Here is a 21,422-nt window from a genome sequence, read left to right on the forward strand (position 1 = left end):
GGCAGGGCAGGGCTGTAGATGACATGGACACCCAGGAGAAGCTGGGACAGGGAATTGCTCCCCGTGTAGTATCTACAGCGGCGCTCTGCAGTGGATACAAGGATCACCATGTCTAACTTGCCTGTCTTTGGCGTTGTGTCTGGCAGCGAGGCAGAGGATGGGGCAGCTGAGACCAGGGCGGGAGCTGCCCCTGTGTGCAAAGCCTTGGAGAGGAGACCACTGCCTGGAGGAAAGCCCAGGGCAACGGCAAGGTAAGGCGCAATGGGAAACGTGGGGGAAGGACTGATCTGGAAAACATACTCTGAGGGTGGCCTGTGAGGGCAGGGGCAGTTTTTTGTCCAACGGAGCCACTGTCACCAAAATTACAGTGCTGTCAATCCAGAGGTGGTTGTGGGATCCGCTGTGGGACTGGGGTAACAGCAGGAGTGTTTTGCCTTTTTTGTCCCAGCGGGCAGACGTGCCCCAGGGACAGGGACAATGGGCTGTGCATTCCCTGGAGCACTTTTTGGGGAGGTGGGAACCCCACAGTGCTGCGAGTGGCAGTTGTCTCTGTGCCTGTAGGTAATGCCCCAGTGAGAGGATGAACTCCCTAGAACCGTAGCTCCTCTTGATTTCAGTGGCGGGCTGTGGAGTGGATCGGTCATTTCCAAATGCCCCAGGAATCGCCTGGGGCTGACCCTTTTTGCCCCTCTGTGCTAGCAGAGCAGAGCAAGCGAGGAAAACGTTTTCAGGATGAATATGCCCTGGGCAAAGGGGCTCCTCTATGCACAGGTGGTGATGCAGGGGGGAGGAGAAGGGGTGGACAGAGAAGGGTGTGTTCCCACCGCTTTGCAGAGAGGGTGTAAATCAGTGCTGCCACATGACTGCTCTCATCTACTGGGAGAGCTGCCCTGCTCCCTCAGCCTCCTGGAGACAGCGAGTGCAAGGATGAGCTAGCTAAAAATTGGAGCCACAGCATCCAAAGTCCAAAGCTCAATAACAACGAGACTGACTTGCCTCATTCATGTCAGGCTATGGAAAGCTCCATGCTTTTCCCTGAATGTCGAGTTTAAAAACGCTGGTCCAGTCTCACTGGTGCCCACCACTAACAAGCACAGTCATTTCTCCCACTGGCCAGATTTCCCCCATCCTTTCACTTTTCTGTATAATACCACTTCCTCATGTCCCAGGCTTCCCACAGAGCTGTTTCAGCAGGAGCCCGAGGGCATGCTCCATGCCAGGGAGGGCTGGTGTGTTTAACAGGGAGCGTAAGGCTGGTACCAGTTGCTGGTACCAGTTTGAATCCCTGGCTGAGCACACGCCTTCTCCCACGTCCCCTCCAGCTGTGCAGGCTGTAAATCGTAGTGACATTTACTTGCGTACAACCGCATCCCCTGTACCAGCATCACGGCAGGGGTTGTCTCTCTGCAACCTCAACTTCGTAGGACAGCTTTTCGCTCACCCCAGCAGCGCGCATCTCGGGCATCGTGAGTCAGGAGCCCCAAATCAGGACGCTGGCAGCAATTCTGAGGGTTGCGTTTCTAATGCCTATGCCCTAGGCCTTTCACAGGGCTGGCGAACCCTTCCATGGAATCACAGGTCCTGTTTTTATCGCTGAGGGGTGAGACTGGTGTGATTGCCAGCTCGGGCGGCCGCAGCTCTGAGGAAAACACAAAGTACCGTGAGGCTGATAAGACCATTACACCTGCCGACGCGCTGAGGGGACGGGACGCCGGCCCCAGCTCAGCACCGCCCGCCGGAGCGGAGCCGGGGGTCCCCGGCCGCGCCGCGGCTACGGCCCCTTCCGTCAGCCTCCCAGCGCGGGGCTGCCGGAGAGGCCTGCTTCGCAAGGCCGCGAAGGGGCCGGGCTTGGCTCCACGCCCCGGGACACGGCAGTGGCAGGCGACACGCGTGGCAGTGCGTCCCTGCCTCCCTCCCGGCGCCGCCCGCCGCCCCCCGCCCCGCTCCCTCCCGGCCGGGACTCGGCGGGGCGGCAGGGCGCAGGCGCGCCCCCTGCCGCGCGAGCCGCGCCGGGATCACGTGGTGCCCCCGCCGTTCCCCCCCTCCCACCCGCGGGCGGCGGGAGCGCGTCCTTCAGGCGGGGCCGCAGCGCCGGGCACGGCTCCGGCTCCGGCTCCGGCTCCGGGCATGGGGACGGCGGCGGGTGCTCCTCTGCCTCCGCCGTGAGCAGCAGCAGCAGCAGCGGCGGCGGCGGCGTCAGCGGGACCCAGCATGCGGCGGGGGTAGGTCCGGGAGCCCGGCCCGGCGGGCTGGGAGGCTCTGGGCGGCGGGGCGGCCGTTGGCGGCGGGGCCGGGACGCGGGGCCTGTCCGGTGGCGGGGGGAGGCGGCCGGGCTCTGCCGGCCCGCGGCGTCTGGCGCCCGGACCTGCACCCCGAGCAGGCGGGGGTGGGAGCCGGCGGCTCCGCGGGGGCCGGGCCGCCCCCGAGCCTCGCCGCCTGCGGGTGCTGGGAGAAGGGCGTCCCGCCGGGAGAAGCCGGGCAGAGTTTCCCCTTGGACTTCCGTTGGGTTTGCTTGCTTTGTTGTTAACACCTTGCGTCCTTGGAGCTGAAAGCCTCAGGGCTCAGCCTGGTCTCAGGGCTCTGCAGGCGTGTGTTTGTGCAGGCAGCTGTATGGCAGTCAGGTAAGGAGAGAGGGTAGGAGACACCGTGTCCACCAGCGGCCCGCAGGCGACAGGACACAGTGGGCGATTGCTGTCTGCTGAGGCAAATAGAAGAAATACAAATTGCGTGGCACGCTCTAATAAAACGCTACCATATGCCTTGCCAAAGGGTTTTGAGAGGCACGTTACCGCGCGCCTGGTGGGGCGGTGAACGGGCTGTGGAGCGATGCCGGTTCGTGGTGGTGCAGTATGGCAGCCGTCTGGCTTCGGTCCTGATCGGGATGGAAAAGTCAGGTCTTCTTCGCAAGCCTGAGGGCAGGAGTTTAACCTGGAGACAGCCACAGGCTGTTGGTAGGGGAAATAACCCTGTCAGATCAGCACTGCAGGAAACATGTGGGGCCCGCTGGAAAAAGTGCAGATCCTGCACATTTTTTTGCTTTTTCTACAGAATCCAACTTTAGAAGGTTGTGGGGTGTTGGGATTTTTTTTTTTGTATACGTTTGCATTTTTTGTGTCAGCGTGGGACCTTTAGGATATGATACATTTTTCCTAGAAAGACAGCCACCAGTCAGACCAGCAATAGCAAGAGAGTGCGAGTGTACGTGGGGGTCCTTTGGTCTCTGGGGGGGGTGTATTTTAAAGGCCAAGCTGGACAGTGGAGTTTGGGGCTTGGCTGGTCAGAAGCCAGCACAGCCAAGGCTTTTGTGGGGATTCTGTTTGCACAGCGTGGAGAATGCGCTATTCCGTCATAGAAGATGGGATGATTTTTCAGGATAGGTTTTTAGGTTCCTTGGTGTGACGGAGTGTGGGTGGCACTGTTCCATTCCTCCGTGTCCTCCAGTTTTCTTCCATAGCATGTGGAAATACACTGGAATACCTGTCTCCCAAGACAAACAATTTTCATCAGAGAACTTGAGTCATAAAGAAACAATTTTTTTTTTTCTTCCTGTTATGTGTGGGTTAGATTGGCTTAGTAGTTTAGTGGACTGTTGAAATGTCCCTTTTCCTTAGTGCTTATTTTTTTTGCTAGCTGCTTGGTTTTGAATCTAGCTTTTCCTCTATGCTCTGTTTTTTTTTTTTTCCTTCTGATCACAGAAGCTGGAGGTGCTCGGACTGGCTGGGCCCCTTCTGGTGTGTTTCCTCTCTAATGCAGGTGAACCTGGAGACATGTGTTCTCTGCAACTTACCCTGTCTAATCTCAAAAGTCCACAGCAGAGAGGGATTCCACTATGCCACCTGAGAAATTGTTTCACTGTTGAACAGACCTCTCTGTTTGGCATGCTTCCCCTGCTTGCTCCGTGGCAAATCCATTGCAGAGACCCTCCCCTGATCTCTGGGATGAATTGGTCTCATTAAGTCCCCACCTTCCTGTAATGGATTTAATTCCTTCCTTTGGGTCGTTCTCTTGCTCAATCCCTCCCCTTCCTTAGTGTTTGGAGCCTTTGGAGACCTCCCTGTCCCATTAGTGATGTCATTGTTTAGGTAAGTGACCCGCGTTAGCTAATCTTGACCTTTCTAAACCATTTTATTTCTCCTGTGCAGTTCTGCCTTTCCTCTGATTGACCAAATGTGCCAGCAGAGCAGCCTAACGGGATGGAGCAGGCACTGCACGCTCTGGATACCATGCAGTTTGCGCTTGTGCACTCTCTTGCACCTCGGGCTGTACATACCTGCCCAGTCTGGGAGTTCCCGTTGGTTGTGGCTCACTCAGTGAGGCGTATCCCTCCATGTTTGTGCATATTGCTTTTTATCAAGCAGTCCCAGCATGCTGAATAGCTCAAGATGAATTATCTTTGCTTGGAGGCACTGTCTGTCCTTTTTCCTCTGGCCAAAACTAATTTTATTTTCTTGCCCTTTCCCCAAGGCACCCTTTTATGTTACTTTCCACACTTCCAAATTTAGTAGTATCACCAGGATGAGCCTCCTTTTCTAGATCTTTCCAGTGAATGTTCAGTAACATCAGGTGAAGTCAAAAGGATGCTAGTTAGTTTCTGTCCTTTCCTACCTTCTTAGCACTGCTGTGTGACCGTCTTTCTGGTGCTTTCACTTGTTCTTGCTCAACAGAGAGGTCAGCAAAATCTATGATACCGACTGCATATCCCTCTCCCCTGGTTCTGTAGTCAAAATGCTGTCCAGTTGGCATGGCATGGCAGCAGGGATGATCCTGTGCTCTTTGTCTGCCAAGGGTTCAGAGAGTTTTCCATGTGTGCTTTTCCATGTGCTTTCCTGTGGTACCTGAGCTGAATTAGCTGGTAGCTCTTTCCGTCTTTGGAAGATGACTGTGGACAGCTGTTGCTCACGGACAGCTTTGTGGGGGGCAGAAAGGGAGCGGTTTGAGTAGAAAAAAGGTGGTAGCACCACGCATGTCAGGCGGCATGGCTAGGATAAAAAAAGCCTGTCAGTAGTTGGGCCTCATGGTTTGACTGCCTTTTGTGTTTGGGTGAGATGAGGGAGAACAAGGCTCTTTTGAGCTGCACGTGGCTGAGGAGATAAGCCCAGTCTGTGCTCTGTCATGCAGTATGGGGCTGGAGTCAGAGCGAGGGCGAAGAGTGTGGCCTGTCTGGAAGACAGGAGGTAGGGCAAATTCAGGAGAGGAAAATACAGTGAGTGGGAAAAGGGAAGAAGAGAAAGTGACGCTAACCAAAAGAAGGTGATAGCTTCTCTGCGGGAGAAGGTAGTGGGCAAGAAGCAGTAGCCAGAAGGAGTGTGCGGGAGGAGGGATCGGTGCTGTGCATGGAAGAGGATAACACCACCCTTCAGCTAAGGCTTGTGACCCGGAGATAACTGGCAGCAGGTTAATCTGTAGTGCAGCGTGTGTGTCCTGCTTAGTGGCTGGACATGATAGAAAGCTTCCATGTGTGCAAGGCTTGATCGTGCTCCCGCTGACTTCAAACGGCAAGTCACCACGGGAGGACAGCTCAATGCATGAAGAAGGGATGATGCATGTGCTTTAGGCAACACTGATTGCAGTACCCTATCATGCAGACACTCAAGCCTACATTTTCCTCTTGCAAGATGCCAGCAGCTGCAAAGCCTGCTAAATTCATCGGCCTCTTCCAGGGTCTGCGTTAGTCCGTTCACAGTTGACAAAGTCCTAATGAGCACTGGGGAACAGTGTCCTGGGTGACTCTCCTGGTTTCCTCTCTTACATCTTTACTTGACAGCCATTGAAACTAAGGGATAGGGCTTCACCTCAGCTCAATGGGAATACAGTGTTTTAGACAGCTCTGTCTTTGGGCTTTGGTGGGAAACCAGTAGGTTAAAAATGGAGTTTTCCCCTCTGAAGCAGGGGTGAGGGGGAGAGGAAGGCTGGGTTTGCAGTGGAGGGGATTAGGGCCTGTATATTGCTAGGGAATGAGAGTGCTGTACTGTCTTTTTCTTGCTACTCCCCTTCAGTTGGGGAAGCAGTGTCTCTGAACTTAGGTTTACCGGAGTCCTGAACAAGCCAGCTGCAGTCTGTTTCTCTCTGAAAGCAGGCGAGAATGGGATTCCTGGAGCAGCTGTCTTTAGTTCTCCTGCTTTATCCTGAGTTAACAGTATCTGGGACATGCTGGTTGAGAAGGGCAAAACCAGGAGTTACTAATAGCTTTGCTTTGCCTACTAAGTTTTGTGTGTCCAGAATTAGCTAACTGAGGGAGCACTCACTGTTGAGTAACCAGCCCTTCTTAAAAGGAATGCAAGCTGGGCATCTCAAACTAGACTTGGTGTGTCTTAAAGATCCCAGGATAGGAGTGGAGATTTTCCCCAAAGTCTTTATTTTAGACCATCATCTCCTCCATCTTCCATCTGCTGGTCTGGAAGCAATCCATGCCAAAAGGGTGAAGCACTTCAATAGGGAGGCAGTGCCTGTATGCAGGGTGGTGCTGGTGGGCACAAAGCAGATCCTCTAAGTCAATCCTGCCCTCTTCATAACCATCACCCTCCCAGCCTCACTTCAGCGCCTGTGAGAGGCTGGAGGTGGATGTGTTGTGAGTGTTAGAGGAAGGCTGTGAATTGCCCCCATATAAAGTTTCATTGTGCTGGTATCCCACAGCCAGGCCAGTTTTGAGGAAGACAGCCAGAAGCAACCAGCTGTGGGACACTGGAAGCCACTAATGCCATCCAAAGGCAGCAAGGAGGAGCCAGAGACTGGATGCCAGGATGCTGGAGGTGTGGATGAGACCCAGTCCACTGAGCAGCTCGATGTGTCACGTCTACGCAGCTCTTCAGTGGAGATCCGTGAAAAGGGGTCTGAATTCCTGAAGGAAGAGCTGCATAAAGCACAAAAGGTAAGGCCCAGAGTTTGTGAGAACACCTGAGGATGGCGGCACAGATTTGAGCAGCGGGGTTTTTCCTAGAGGTGATGCTGAGGGGAGCAGGGTCTGAACGTGGCTGTGCCACAGTCTGGAGCAGGCAGAAGAGGAGAGAGATTGAGCTGAGGTGGCCATAAAGTGCTTTGGAGCAGGACATCAGTTGCTAGGTTGATCCAAAGCCTCCATGCCAACATCCAAATTAGTCCTGGAAACCTGCTGCAGAAAGCAGCTTGAGGCAGGCAATGCTTACTATGGAGCCTCCTTGCTAATGGCAAATGAGCAATTCCAGCCTGAAAAGCCTGCTACAACTTGTGGAGGGATGCCTTTGGTGAGACGGAACGTGGTATAGAGTTTAGCGACAGGAGTCTTGGGCTGGGGATCCATGCCGTGGTGGGGAGGAAAGGTTGTGATTGACAGGTGGGGGCCAGCAGGCATCAGCACCACTGGGGCCTGCTGTGAGCTCACGCGTCCCTCTCCATTTCCACAACAGGAGCTGAAGCTGAAGGACAAAGAATGTGAGAGATTGTCAAAAGTCAGAGAACAACTGGAGCAGGAACTAGAGGAGTTAACAGCTAGCCTATTTGAGGTACCACCCTCTTCCTTTTCCCATCATTTCTTAAGCTAAGCTTACATCCCACTGCTTTAAGACAGGCTTTCCCTGAACTTCCAGCCATCTCCTCCCACAGTTTCCTCCTTTCCCCTGTTGTTCTTTCCCACTTGGAGAATCAGTGCTGGGCAGTGCTGCAGGCAGAGCCTCAGAGCAGGGACTCGTACCTGCTCTTGGGGAGCATTTGCATGCATTTCTTTCCCCTTCTAGCAGCTGTGGGGTGGCCTAAAGAGCACAGTAGTTACGGGTCTGTACATCTGGTAGCAAAAACGGATGTGAGAATGCCTGTAGCTGGAGCTAAGCGTAGTTCCCTGTCCCTCTCCTGTGCCTGCTCTGTAGTCTGGACAGCAGCTGCTGTGTAATAGAGATGATTCCCTGGCTTGTGTCAGCCCTTGCTTGGGGCGGGAACAAGCTGGATGTCCTCATATACTCTGCTCCACTGAGTGTTCAGAAGGCCTGTTGGTTGTTTTTTTTGTAACATGATTCTTGCCAAGCTCTATCCTGGCAAAATCCCATTTACCAGCAGCTCTAATGTCTGGATCTGACTGGGCAGTGAGGAAAGCCAAAGCCTATCTGTTTCTACCTTTGAAACACAGGCTGGTGCTGAGCGTGAGGGCCAAGAGAGCATCTCCCTCCTGGAGATTTGGCTGCCTGGGCTCAGGGTGAACTTAGAGGTAATGTAGCTGAGGGCTGTCCCCTTCCTTTGGTGGCCTTGGACAGACTGCTTCCAGACAGCACTGCGGGGAGGCCCCAGCTGGGACTTACACCTTTCCCCTCTTCCTGTGGGAGATGCTTTTAAGCTAGCCTCTACCATTTGGCCCCCACCAGCTACAGCTCCTGCTGTGTTGCAGCCATGCCCAGAGCAGCGAGGGCTGGCCGCTCCGCAAGGGAAGTGGGAGTAAAGTGTAATGACGAGTCAGGCAAGAGCAGTGACCTCACCGGTGAGGAGCCAAGACGTGGAGCAGCAAGTCTGGATCAGAATCTGTGCCACAGACAGCAGTGAGGGTCAGAAAACAGTGTAGTGGTCAACCAGCAAGTCTGCAGTGACAACACAGGCCTGAGATCAAGTCAGGAAACCAAGCTAGTGAGTCTGAGTCAAGGTCAGAGTCGCAGAGGTGTTGGACTGGGTGCAGACACAGCTGCTGCACAGCTGTGATGTAGCACAGGTGGGTGCTAATGTTAAAGCCTCAGCTTTAAAGCAATTCCCAAGGGCAAGGAGGGCAGGCCCTTGCTTCTAGCTGTCTTCACAGCAGCCCATATCAGTGAAAGAGATGACCTTGGACTCAGCCAGCCAAACTCTTTGATTTAGCCAACTACACTCCTAGAAGGGCAATGCACTCCATGCTCTGGCACTGAGAGCCTTCTCTGGGAAATTCTGGGGGAAGGCTTTTCACAGCTGACAGAGTAAAACCCTTGGATGTGGCAGTGATATCTGTCCCCCTGCTTGCTTGCCCAGAGCATGCGATATGGCAGGGCTTTGGTCTGCCCTGGTGGCTTTATGACTTGGGGCTGCAACAGACAGACTAAAATTCTCTCTGGTCCAGGAAGCACACAAGATGGTGAGAGAAGCAAACACTAAACAGGCGGCGTCAGAGAAACAGCTGAGGGAGGCACGGGGGAAGGTGAGAACTGCACTCTCTGTGACTTGATATCAGTGCTAGGCTGGTGCCATGCCTGCCTAGCCTGCCATGGTGCTGTTTGTTGGCTGGAGGAGAGTAAAGTGCCTGCAGCTCGGTCTCTCTGAGATGCTGCATTTGCTCTGTTCCTTCTCCAGCAGACAGTGAGGGGGAAAAGGCATCCTTGCAATCTGCTGCTGGTCCAGCTCCCCTTTGAGAAATGGATGCCAGGGGAACCACAGAGAAGTGATATGCTGTTTAATTGCCACAGCTGTGGGGATGGATAGAGCAGGGGAGCTGTGGAGTTGGGATTTCCTGACAAGGCTGCATCACAGGGCTGCTCAACTGGTTCCTTCTTGAGGAAAGAGAAATCTCTTCTGGGTTATTGGGTCTAAAAAGAGCCTGGGGCAAAATGTACTCAGACTAAGGAGCAGAGGGATGGGTTCCCGAATAGCTGCTGTTTAGCCCTGTTTAAAATTCTGGGTGATGGTGGGAATTTGGGGGAACGGGGAGAAGGCTTCATGACTGGACTTGTAGCTGGTTCCCTGTGGCTGTAGTGTTTGGTGGGGTGCAGCAAGCTCGAGCTCAGCAGGTGCTGAAGGTGCTGTTGACCCTTGCCTTGTCTCTTCAGATCGACATGCTGCAGGCAGAGGTAACAGCTCTGAAGACGCTGGTGATCACATCCACACCTTCCTCTCCGAACCGGGAGCTGCACCCTCAGCTCCAGAGCCCTTCTAAAGCTGTCTTCAGGAAGGGCCATGGGCGAAACAAGAGCACCAGCAGCGCAATGTTCTCAGCTGCCAGCCAAAATGTGACTCCAGAGCCAGTCAGTCATGAGTGCAAAGAGGTGGGTGAGGACCGTTTGCTGCATCGGCCTTGGAGCCACTGCTGTCACTGTGCTCAGGGAGCTGTGCGGCTTCTGACTTGGGCTTCCTGGAGAGCTCTGTGGTTTCAGTGTTGGGAGAAGCTGTTTGTGCAGTAATGTGGCTTGTTCCCTAAATTTGTGCTGAGGCAGGCTCTGGAGAGTTTCCATTTGTGGAGATTTCCTCTTCTGGGAAGCACGTTGAAGGCTGCGTCAGGACAACTGCTAGAGGAAGCAGTTGAGGGATCCCTGGAGGGCATGGACAGATCCAGGAGTTACCAGTGCTGAGAGTGGGTATGTCAGGAGCTGCTGAGCAGAAGCCAGTTGTTTGCTGCGTCTTGGCAGTTGAGTCCACTGCTTGTTCTGGCGTGATTTGCTGTTGTTTCTTCTCTCTACCTAGTTTGGCTTGGACACTAGGACACGTCCATCAACTTGTAGTCTCTGTCACTTGTTCTATGTTCTTGGGCATGTCACTGTTCTTCCTCTTCTTTGCAGAGCATATATTTAATTATATTTAATTCCTTCCTCACTGGAAGGAACTGAGCAGAGAAGCGTACAAAGCATTTGTGAATATGTTTCAAACAAACCCTGTTTAATTCCCTTCGGTGATCCTTTGCTAGTCCCCTGCCTGCTGTGACCATGGGTGTAAGTAACACTTCTTCCTGCGTGCAGGACCTTTCTGTCTGGGAACTTTCCACTAGCCAGATGTGTACACAGCTGTCCTGGGGAGCAAAAAGGAGGCAGCTTATGGCACTTGGTCAGGAAGAATGAAAATGAGTGAGAATGTGGTGGGGGAATATGTCTCCCTAGTGATTTTTTGGGAGATGCAGCCTCTGTCATGAAGAATTGTTGAGGGAACACGAAGGCACCTGGTCTCTTGGCTTGTGTGAGAATGTATGCAGAAGGGCCACTTGTGAAATTAATACTCTCACCAAACAGGACTGTGCTGGCAACACTGGTAGTGCCTGCTTGTGGCAGTGGATTCAATGCATGTGCCTTGTCAGCTTCTGCGCAGTGCTCTTGTTGCTAGAGTTTGGATGAAATGCTTCAGGCGACATTGGCTATAGCCATTGTCCTGAGACAGCAATAGCAACGAGAGATGAAGATCTTTAACTCTGTTCTCAGGCAGAAAGGAGCAAAGGCTATGTTGGAAAGAAAGCCAAAGGATAAAATCCGTTCAGTAACTGTGAAGGCCTGATGCACTGGTTTCTCTTGGTCAAGCGGGAAACAGTCCAGATATGGTGGAAATTGGAGTCAAATGCAGTCAGCTAGAAGCTGCTTTAAGGGCCAGGAAGAAAAAGGTTTTAATCTTTTTTAAGGTCCTGTGACTTCTCCCAATGCTAACCATTCCTCCAGTCAGAAGAGAGGAGTGCCAAACTGAGAGCCCAGTTCGGTGAACCACTGACTACCCTGTAGAAGTTGCCCTCTGCCTACAGTAAGCAGAGACAGATTTTGCCTACTGGGTAGTTAATTTTGACGGTTTTGGCTCAGTCTCAGCAAAGCTCGTGTTGACGATCTTTAGAGAAATGCTAGCTCTTGTAAGTGACTTGCTTGTTAAAGAGTTGGACGTGTCATTTCTTTGTGTAGGTAACTTCCATGTGGTGTAGATAGCCTAGGGCTTAAAATCCCAGGGCTACAGCTTCCAAAGTGACTAATAATTTTATATATCAAGGGTGGGGTGTTTTTTTGTTAACTTGTTAATTTGTGTTTGTCAAATTCCTTGGTGGCCTATGTGAGAGGTGATAAAAGAGAACCTGGCGTTCAGAGAGTTGGTGCTCTATGGAAAAAATGTGCCCCATCTTAAATTGAGCCTAAAATGACAGAATTTCTGTTCCCTTTTTGCACCTCAAGCTGAAGTCAAAAGGTGTGACTTGTGGCCCTGTGATGTCTTGAGCAGCACGTTTAGTTCCCTGGAAGGGAGGACTTGAGCCTTTCTTTGTATCTTCTGTTTTGTCTCATGTTTTTTTACCTCCCTTTCTTGCTTGTCTCTCTAAACCTTTTCCTTCACTGTCTCTTCCTCTGCCCTCAAAGTCTGGGTTACCTGCTCTCCTCTCTCTGCTCCTTTGTATCATCCCTGGGAAGGCTATCCACATCACCTATGAACCAGGCTGGCAGGCCTTGGGGGCAGATGCTTCCTCATCCTTGCGGCAGGTAACCTTTCTGGACAGCATTGGGGAGGGGTGGGACCCATCTGCCTCTCTCGCTTCCAGCCTTTCAGTTCTAGCTTCCTTTTATGCTAACCTCCATTTTTTGTTTTGTTTTTGGTTTTTTTCCCAATTTGTTTTTCCATCTTGTGGCTCTGAAGCTGTCTCGTGGTACCAGGTGAGCAGTCTCCGTAGCATAGAGCGAGTGTGCTAGAACCCAGACCTTTTTCAGCTTCGTTCACTTATGTTCTTTGTGTTGCTCAGCAGGGTTTCTTTAGTTCTGTTTTTCCTTTCAGCAGCTTTAACAGGATTTGCTGGCCTTTTAAGGAGGTGCCCTGTCAGTCAGGGTGGTGGTTCCGCTAATGATCCATCTGGGGTCTAAATGTCAGGTCCCAGAGAGTCTCCAGGACTGAAGTAATTTCAGCCAGACAGGGATGGAGGGGGCAACCTTCCTGCTGGCTCAAGGGATGAGAGCAAGCTCTGTCCTGGGTCCCTTTCTGCTGAGCAGTTAATGCTTGTGGGCCCACCTGTAAAAGGCAATGAGCAGACATCAGAATGGGGACAGCTGTTCCTACTCTTTGAGGTCCCTTTGAGAGACCTCCTTTCCTACAATCAGCTCGCCTCTGCAAGCCTGTGTGACTGCCCAATGTTCCCATTACTTCTGTGACTCCCCAAACACCAGAGTTTTGGGCTTGGAGTGGTCTTTAAAGGGCTGGCATACCCTGTGAGCTCATAGGTGGGCTCACTGAATGTAGTCCTGCTGATGGCTGTTTATTAATAGCTTTTTTCCAATTCATCCTTGTCTGTAGCAATCCTTTCCTTACAGAAGGGTTCTACCTCCTGTGTCCTGGGTGCCATTGCCACTGTGCTTTGCCATTCAGCTGCTCTCGTCATTCCTGCCATGGGCTGAGTGGGCACTTGGTCTGTTCGGTGGTTGTGTGGTGGCTTTCCTGCAGCGGAGGTGCTGCCCTGTCCAGGAGGAAGATGGGATAGAGAGGTGTCTGCAGGTTTCTGGCAGAGTAAGCCCAGTATGGCTGTGTCAGTCTGGCACAGAACTGCTGATGGGTGGGAGATGAAAGATCCTTGGAGCAAGCCAGCTTCCTTCAGACACTTCTGTGATGTCTGAGCCTTCCTAGATGCCAAAGCAGGTGTTTCGTAGTTAGGTTACCTGCATAGTAACAGATAACTTCTGATACGGTATCTCTCCCTCCACCCACCTTCCCTTTTCCTGCTCCTCTTGGACACTTGCTGCAGGTCGACTCCATTTTATTTGCTGAGTTCCAGGCCTGGAAGGAATCTCCAACTTTGGATAAATCCTGCTCCTTCCTAGACAGAATTTATCGAGAAGATGTAGGACCTTGTCTGGACTTCACTAAGCAGGAGGTGAGTGCTGGAAAAGGAGGACAAAAACTGCGCAGTCTGGCAGCACCAAAGTTGCACCTTTTTGGAGGTGACATTTGCGCGTTCATATCTGAACTCATTTCTCTTTGCTGCAGCTGTCGGAGCTGGTGCGAGTGGCTGTGGAGCAGAATACACTCACCATTGAGCCGGTTGCTTCCCAGACACTGCCTGTGATTAAGGTGTCAGCAGAAGAGTGTGGTGGGCCAAAGTAAGGAACCATGCTTACGCTCTCTTATCTTCTCCTTGCTACTGGTCTTTTTGTACCATCTAGTGGAGTTTGGCCAGGCTTTGCTCAGTCAGTTGAGTTGAACAGTTCAAAGGGCTCAGCTCAGTGTTCTCATAGTCTATGACCAGTGGTAGTTCAGCTCAACTCTTTACGTGAGAAGGGGAATTAGTTCAGCTCAGCTGATGTGCTGTAGTTAACTGTTTTGGGGGTAACCTAGTGATGTGTTAGTGCCCTTGGCTTGGGAGAGGGTTGGGTCCGCCCCCCCCCCCCTTAAGGTAGCAACTTATTTAATGTTCTCTGAAGGTGTGTTTGTGCATAACCTAGGGTGAAAGGATTAAGTCAGAGCTGCATTATCTCATGTTCTTGTATCTTGTGAGGTTTGAACTCACCTTGCACTCCTGACCTTGCTGGTGCAGCAGGTGGGTTTGACCCTTGGTCAGAAGAGATATCCTCTTGCTGCATATCATCTTCTCCACCTGATGCTGTCACCTTGCCATCAGAACTGGGGCTATGGCTGCTCCAGAGCTTGTGTGACCATATCTGATGTGACAGACAACTTGAGATTGCCTCAAAGAAGAGGAGCAGTAGCAGGAGTGACATGATATTCCAGACGAAGATAGGGGATTTCATTCAGCTATTGAATTTAAGTTCAGTCAGGGCTCTTTCTCTTTGTTCTTCCCTCCCTTACCTTCAAGCAGAGCACCTTCTAAGTGAAGGTGTTCCCGTAACAGTAAATGCTGCTCACATGCAGGTTTTCTACCACTCTCTTCTGCGTTTTCTGTCATCTCTCAGCAAATTGTTCCATGAGTATGTGTCAGGCCTGTTCCAAGAACAATCCAGTCTGTGTTTATCCTTATTGGTTTCCTTTTGATTTTTTTTTTGTGTCTTCACAGTGGGTTCCGGTCACAAATTGTAACGTAAGTATTTGGTTTTTAGTCAGCGATCAAAGATCTCTAATCCATTAACAAGTTATTAACTTAGTGCAATTTAGCAGCTTTGAGGCTAGAGCTGAACTAAGCTAACTTTTTAACCCTGTTTAATTTCCACCCAGACAGGATGGTAAGGAATCTTGCTATTGGCAATGAAGGACCCAAAAGGAATTTCACAGAATCACAGAATCGTATAGGTTGGAAAAGACCTTTAAGATCATCAAGTCCGACCATAAACCTAACACTACCAAGCCCACCACTGCACCATGTCCCTACGCACCTCATCCAAACCCCCAGGTTTTAAATACCCCCAGGGATGGTGACTCAACCCCTTCCCTGGGCAGCCTGTTCCAATGCTGGACAACCCTTTCAGTGAAGTAAAATTTCCTAATATCCAGTCTAAACCTCCCCTGGCGCAACTTGAGGCCATTTCCTCTCATCCTATCACTTGTTACCTGGGAGAAGAGACTGCCCCCCACCTCTCTACAACAAAATTTGTTCCCCTTTGCTTCCCAGATACAAACCACTGATTTTTGTGGCAACTTCGGACATGCTGTGGACCAGAAAGGAGAAAGCTGGGGTCCCTGCCCAAGCTGGGACCTACCAGACCTACTTGTCTACCGTGCTCTACAGACCTCGTGCAACAGTTTGAGGAGTCTAGACAGGCAGGGACTGAGTTGTCTGCTATGTGACATTGCCAGACATGCCATCATGAATGTCAGTTGTCCTCAGCACCTCCTGGCCAGCATTTTGCTATATAGGCAAAGCGCCCTGGGGTGTGTAGAATGCTGAAGGGCAGGTGTCCAAATGCTGTGGCTTCGGTTACTTCTGGCTACAGTTGTGATAGCTGGGGCTACATCAAGTAGTATCAACCAAGCCAAGAGTGACCAGCAGGAGTCTTTTTTTTTTTTTTTTTTCCCAGTGCGCTGCAATGCTCAAATTTAGGACCTCTTAAAGGTATCTCATTTACAAGGGTATCGGTCATCCTGCACTTCGTGAGCATTTGATCCCCATAAGTTGTGTTAATATTTGGGAAATTATTTACTTTTCATTGCATCTGAACACTTACAGCCCATGTTTCCACTCTTAGCTAGTATTTGCCTTGATAGCAGTGGAAAGCAAGCACAGGGACATCCTCAGAAGCTCTCTGAAACATCTGCTCCTGTGTGTTGTCATCTTCCATGGCCCACAGAGCAATTTTTTGCAGCTGGGGAGTGATGCCCCTCTTCCCACCATGCCAGCACTAAGTGTCTGGGGAATGTGGTGATGACTATGCAGCAGAAAATTCTGCATTACTGCTTTAAGTGGTGATGAAGATGGCTGGTGCTGGGAACCATTCATCTTGCAAATAACAGAAGGAAATGGCAAGAAAATACAGGCATGCTGGAGGCTTGCTGACTATGTCTTTCAGTGGTCTCCCTGGGAGCTGAGCTGTCTTGAAAAGACTCTTTTCTTCACTCTGTCTGAAATCTCCTTACGATTGTGAAGCCAAGCTTCTTCCCTGTCTGCACAAGAAAGGGTTGGCTTGTTCTTAGGAACTGCAAGCCTTAACCAAAGCCCCCTGAAGTCAGTACGAAGTCACTCCATGTGGCTTCAACTAGAGTAGCTTCGAATCAGGCCCAAATTAATTAATAGGAGCCCAGCATATAAAGGCTGCAGTGTGGCTTGTTTTGAGTTCTCAGCATGAGCAAATTTTGCTCAAATGCTGGATTTACCTGTTTTGAGACCAGGTTTGGTCCCCAGTCAGCATGTTTGTATCTCATCAGGAAAGCTGATACACCTGAGCAGAACTTCTTCAGCAAAAGCCTTGCCTGGAACATGGAGGAGATGTACAGAGACCAGATGACATTTGTTATAATTTGCTCCAGCCTCACCTCGTTAATATTTTCTGTGGTTTTGTCTTGGGCTGTCTGCCAGGGAAAGGGTACAGCCTTGGTTTGCTTGGGCATGGAATAATTCATGGTTCCAGATATTTAGCCTAAGGTCTCCTAAACTTGCCACTTCCGGAATCTTTCAAGGAGCAAAAGCCTCATATCAGCCAAGGTTTTTTCTTCTTCATGCTGAACTGACACAGTGTCTGGCTTCTGAGCTCCCACTTCCATCTCTTGGGGATAGTCCTGAGGTTGTTGAATTGTTGTGCTCTGCTGTGCCACTAGATTGCTGAAGGCTGAAGTGTTTTTTCTTTGTCTGCAGGAAATGTGCTCTGAGTGGCCTCCCCAGGACCTGCAAGCACCGCATCATGCTGGGGGATTCTGGAAATTACTACTACATTTCACCATCCTGCAGGGCCAGGGTGAGTCTTCCACCTTCCCAGGGTGCTTCAACCCTCCAAAATTGTTCCAAGCCCTGAGATGGAGGAGTTCTTGGGTCAGCCCTCAAACTGAGAGACCCCTGTAGGGCTTGAGTTTGTTCCTGAAGTCGAGGTGGCTCTTGGTCGATGACTAGGGTGCAGGTCTCCAGCCCTGCCTCGTGCTCTGGTGCTCTGCCTTACGTTCCTTCAGGCAGCCTGCCTTCAGTGTGTTTGCTTTTCCATGGTTTGATTCAGTACAGGGCTTTGATTGTTTTGCTTTATTATTATATTTTAATTCTCCTTTGTAAAACACAGTAATTTTCTGCTCTTTAAATGCTGGCTCTTGTTACTGTTCCAGTACAGATCAGTGACTCAAATGGTTATGAGAACAAGCTGTCCTTTCTTTGGAGGGAAGGGAGAAGGTGAATGATTTGTTAATGTTGCTGTCGGAGCTTTGATTCAATGGAGCGTTTTAGAAGTTTATTCCTTCCTGAGTTCCACATCAGAAGAGCTAATCCTGCAACATGTGACTATTTCTGAGACAAAAAGTTGGTTTTGTGCATGGAGTTAAGTGACTAATTTTTGTCACTTGCACCAAAGTACTCTAATGCGTCATGAACACCCTTACCTCCCCGCACACACGCTTTCTGTGCAAACCTTTAACTCCAAAGATTTTCATTCAGTCGGGGAACAGTGCTCCTTAAAGTCCATTATGGACTTTGCTGCTACATTAAGTAGTGATTACTTATGTCTCAAATCTGCAGTAGATTGGAGTTCTTCCACAGTGTGTCTCATGGATAGTGTAATATCTTGGGATGGGATTGCAGATGCCCAGAATTTTGATGATTTTTTTTTTCTTTTAACCAGCTTTCTTCCTATCTCTTTCCATCTGGTGGTATGTGGTACTATTCCTCAGGTGCTGAACACTAAGAGCTCTCTTGCTGGGTGCTGTGCAAGCCTGTTGACAGGCAAAGCAGTTCTGTAGCTGACTTTTTTTTTTTCCCCTCCCTCAGATCACGGCGGTGTGCAACTTTTTCACATACATTCGCTATATCCAGCAGGGCTTGGTGAGGCAGGATGGTAAGAGGGGATAGTGGCTGGCTGCGGTGGGGATGTCTTCTGTGGGCCATTGGGAGGAATTAAGAGGTCCTATTCAGTGTGACAGGAGTGGGGCCAGCTTGGGGTACCCTGAACTCCCTGTGTCTTTGAGAAACAGTTAAACGACAAAAGAAAGGTATGAGCGGGAGGAATAGATGCACCTATTCCTTGCTCATCAGCTTGTTGGGAGCTTTGCCCTGGGGTGGAGCTGGGAAGGGGTGACCTGATGGGCCTGTCCTTCTGGACCCTCCAGCATGTCTGCTTCCCTCACTCTGGGGATGAGCCTGGCTGGGCTGCACTGAGAGCACAACATAACATGAGGTGGTGCCCAGCTGTGCCTTGCTTACTGATTTTTGGTGGTTTTTTTTCCTTCTCTTCCCCACACCCATTTTGCTTTGCAGTGGAGCTGATGTACTGGGAGGTCATGCGGCTCCGGAGGGAGATGTCTCTGGCCAAACTTGGGTTTTATCCCAATGACATGTAAGCAGAGACCTGAGCATGGAAGGAAGCTGCTCCTGTATGAACATATGGCTTGTCAAACGTAGTCTGCCAAACAGATGAATGCAGTGCCTCTCCTGCAGTGGGCCTTACTCTCTCCCCACCCTCCCTCTGCCTGAAGCTGATCAAGGAGCAAGAAGCACAAGTTCCACCTTCAGCTGTCCCACTTCTCCAACTGTGACTGGAATGCAGCTGCCAAGCTACCCCCTCGGAGCTGGGCTGGCCCTGGCTGCTCTGGGGTGGCCGTCTACAGACTGTCCTCTTCGGAGTCTCCTATATGCAGTGTATATCCATTTTTTTTAAACTTTTGTTTTTATATGCAGTCTGCTTTGGCATAGTCTGAGGCCAGCCCTGTACAAAGCAGGAGTCCTGGACCTTCTTTGTAAGCAAGTCTTTCAGGACAGATGCTGGCTGTCTGTCCATCTGTTCCACTCGTTCTTTGGGGTGGAGGGTGCTGTGTCCAGCCATACACTTAGGTCCTGCTGACCACTTACTCCCCTAACTGCCCTGTAAATGCCAGCAGCACACAATAATCTTACGGAGAGCCATGAACAGCCTGTTTCCAAGTACTTCCTTGCTCCTTTTAAAGGAGCCTGCAAGAGAAGCTTTCTGCCAACTGAGTCACAAAGAGGGATTTGTGTTTGTGCTTGCGATTTGGCACTGGGTAATCCAGGCTGGGGGAACAGCTGGAGCAGAGGCCAGAGCTGTGCACCTGGGGCGTTTGGCAGAAGAAGAAGAGCAGGGAAATTGCATAACTCACAGCTGGCCGCAGCTTGGCTGCGGTCTGTAGGATGTTTTCTCCTGGTCTAGAGAATCTGCTGCAGTTGTCACAGGCAGATGCGGACCTTGACGGGTGGTGCCCTGTGACAATACTTGGTGCAGAAGTCCCCCATGGTGCTCTTAGGTACGAACCTCACCCCCAGACAGATGCCTTTGAGCTGTTTCTGTTCTCAGGGTAGATTTGGGCAGTACTGGCCCTACTGTTTAGATAGAAACCATGGTCCCAGGCTGGGTTCTTTATGTCTCCAGAAGGAGCATGCCCAGGCTGGGTACAGTCTTAAGGCCCTGAGATTTCCTCCCCAGTGTTGTATCAGACCTAGAGATGCATATCCACTGGGAAACCCGGCTTCTTCTGGGCTGCCATCCCCAGTGAGGAGATTTGAGACATCTTTGTGTGCACAAGGGATGTGGCTGTGGTTCCTGTATGCCTCAAATGTGCTGGGAAGGATGTCCCTAAAGCTGTTGTAAAGCGGAGGTGCTCTACAGCCTGAGCTCAGGCCCAGGTTTGTCTGTACAGAACTGTGTTAAAGCCATGACAGTGTTTTGTAGCCAGCTTAGCCTTTTTTTCAGTGACTGTGGAATCGGCTCAGCCAGCACCCACCCGGGGGGTTTCGTCTCACGTGGCATTTCTGCGCTCTTGACTGGCATGTCAGCCTGTCCCTCTGCCATCATAACAACGCCCATCTTAGCAAGTTAGTCCCTGGAACTGGATCACCATCCTCAGCTCCATTTTCATCCTCTCCTGAGAGATGCTACAGTAGGAACTCTGTATCTTCAGTGGAAGAAAACTAACTGAGCTGCTGTGTTTTTGTCCAGGGGAGGGAGGAATAGACAGGGAAGGCAAAAGTTTTGGTTTGGAACCTAATACAAGGACAGCTTCACAGCAGATCTGAGAAAACCTTCCTGTAGAAGACCCCTATGAACACAAGCTTTCCCGTCACTCAGCACACTCAGTGTGCTGCTGAGTTGCTCCTCAGGGGACTCCTTTCCTTATAGCTACACTGGCGTATGATATTGTTTGCCAAGCTTTAGTAGCTACGTGAAACTTGAGTCGTCATCCCCAGAGCTGGGAGAACACATTCCTGACAATACATACTAGCTTTGAATCCACCTCCTTCCGCTCGGAAAGGGCTGACCTCCAAGTCCGAGTTAACACCCCAGTTCTGCTTTTGCTTCCCACAGCTGAGTGCCCCAACTCATGCTGCTCACCCTGGCTAGATGAGGGTGTACATCTGCTACTCTTCACCAACGGAATATGTTTCAAATGTGGAGTAAAAGCCTGGAAAATACATTTTTGGGTAAGAGTCTGGCTGGGTCTTGAGCTAGTGATAAACCTGCATCTCTTGGTGGTGTCTGCAGACTTACGGCAATTTGACATCAGCTTTTTCTAGAGGAGAAAATAGAAATGTCTTTTCCCAGCTGCAGATTTCAGCTCAGGTAAATTCTATCCCTGGCAGTTCCTCCTTGTATCTGTTCCCCCTGACCTTTGATCTCTACATGTCATCCTGTGCCATTAGCTGCTACATTGCACAGCAGACGTGGCTGCATTGCAGCACTGGGAATGAGATGATCTCTCTACGTAGGAGATGTTTTGGTTTGTGGGATCCCCCCCTCCCCCCCCCCCCAGGTGTCACTTTGTAAAGCACTTTGAGATGAAAGGAATTAGAGAAATGCATTGTATAAGGTCTTGCATTTAAAACAAAGCAGAGAGAACAATTTGTAAATGACTATGAAGTCACTCCGTTAACAGCGGGATGGTTGCACCCTGCTCTTTAATAAAGGAAAATAAACCTTTGCTATTAACCTCTTTAAAGGTCTGGTTGCAGTTCCAGGGTTGGGTTGGGTTGGGTTGGTTGGGGCACGTGTGCTTGGCAGCCAAGAGAAAAATTGAGTTTGGCTGGCATTATGCTCTCTGCTGCTCTTGCCACTGTGTGTCCTAAGGGACTGGGATTTTGATGCTTTTCTTCATCAGTCTGCCCCTCCCGTAGCTGGCTGCTCCCCGACTTCTCCAGGGGACTAAGTGACGGTGTTTTGGTAGCAGACAGAGTTTTATCACAGGTATTTCTTGTGACAAGGCAG

The 21,422-nt window shown here is 50.8% G+C and overlaps 1 protein-coding gene across 3 annotated transcripts; it reads left to right on the plus strand.

Annotated features, from left to right (window-relative positions):
* The first annotated feature begins 1,919 nt into the window (after window positions 1-1,919).
* Window positions 1,920-21,150, plus strand: RAB3IL1 (RAB3A interacting protein like 1). 3 transcript variants are annotated; one of them, XM_072866097.1, is made up of 11 exons: window positions 1,923-2,222; window positions 6,634-6,868; window positions 7,383-7,478; window positions 9,044-9,121; window positions 9,747-9,962; window positions 13,376-13,504; window positions 13,618-13,730; window positions 14,642-14,665; window positions 16,871-16,970; window positions 17,981-18,047; window positions 18,467-21,150. In XM_072866097.1, exons 1-11 carry the CDS (start codon window positions 2,212-2,214, stop codon window positions 18,547-18,549), a joined length of 1,152 nt encoding a protein of 383 aa, XP_072722198.1. In that variant the 5' UTR covers window positions 1,923-2,211; the 3' UTR covers window positions 18,550-21,150. The 3 variants fall into 3 exon arrangements, with proteins under 3 accessions (XP_072722200.1, XP_072722198.1, XP_072722199.1); XM_072866099.1 differs by lacking the exon at window positions 9,044-9,121 and having other exon boundaries at window positions 1,920-2,222; XM_072866098.1 differs by lacking the exon at window positions 14,642-14,665 and having other exon boundaries at window positions 1,924-2,222.
* The last annotated feature ends 272 nt before the right edge of the window (window positions 21,151-21,422 follow it).

Source organism: Ciconia boyciana, chromosome 6 (genome assembly GCF_034638445.1).
Source record: "Ciconia boyciana chromosome 6, ASM3463844v1, whole genome shotgun sequence".
Lineage (NCBI taxonomy): Eukaryota > Metazoa > Chordata > Aves > Ciconiiformes > Ciconiidae > Ciconia > Ciconia boyciana.

Bases quoted from the DNA above. Each gene is read 5' to 3' on its own strand.
- RAB3IL1 (XM_072866097.1), top strand. The intron at 9,963-13,375 runs GTGGGTGAGGAC...CACTTGCTGCAG, and splicing joins TCAGTCATGAGTGCAAAGAG to GTCGACTCCATTTTATTTGC. The intron at 18,048-18,466 runs GTAAGAGGGGAT...TTTGCTTTGCAG, and splicing joins GGGCTTGGTGAGGCAGGATG to TGGAGCTGATGTACTGGGAG.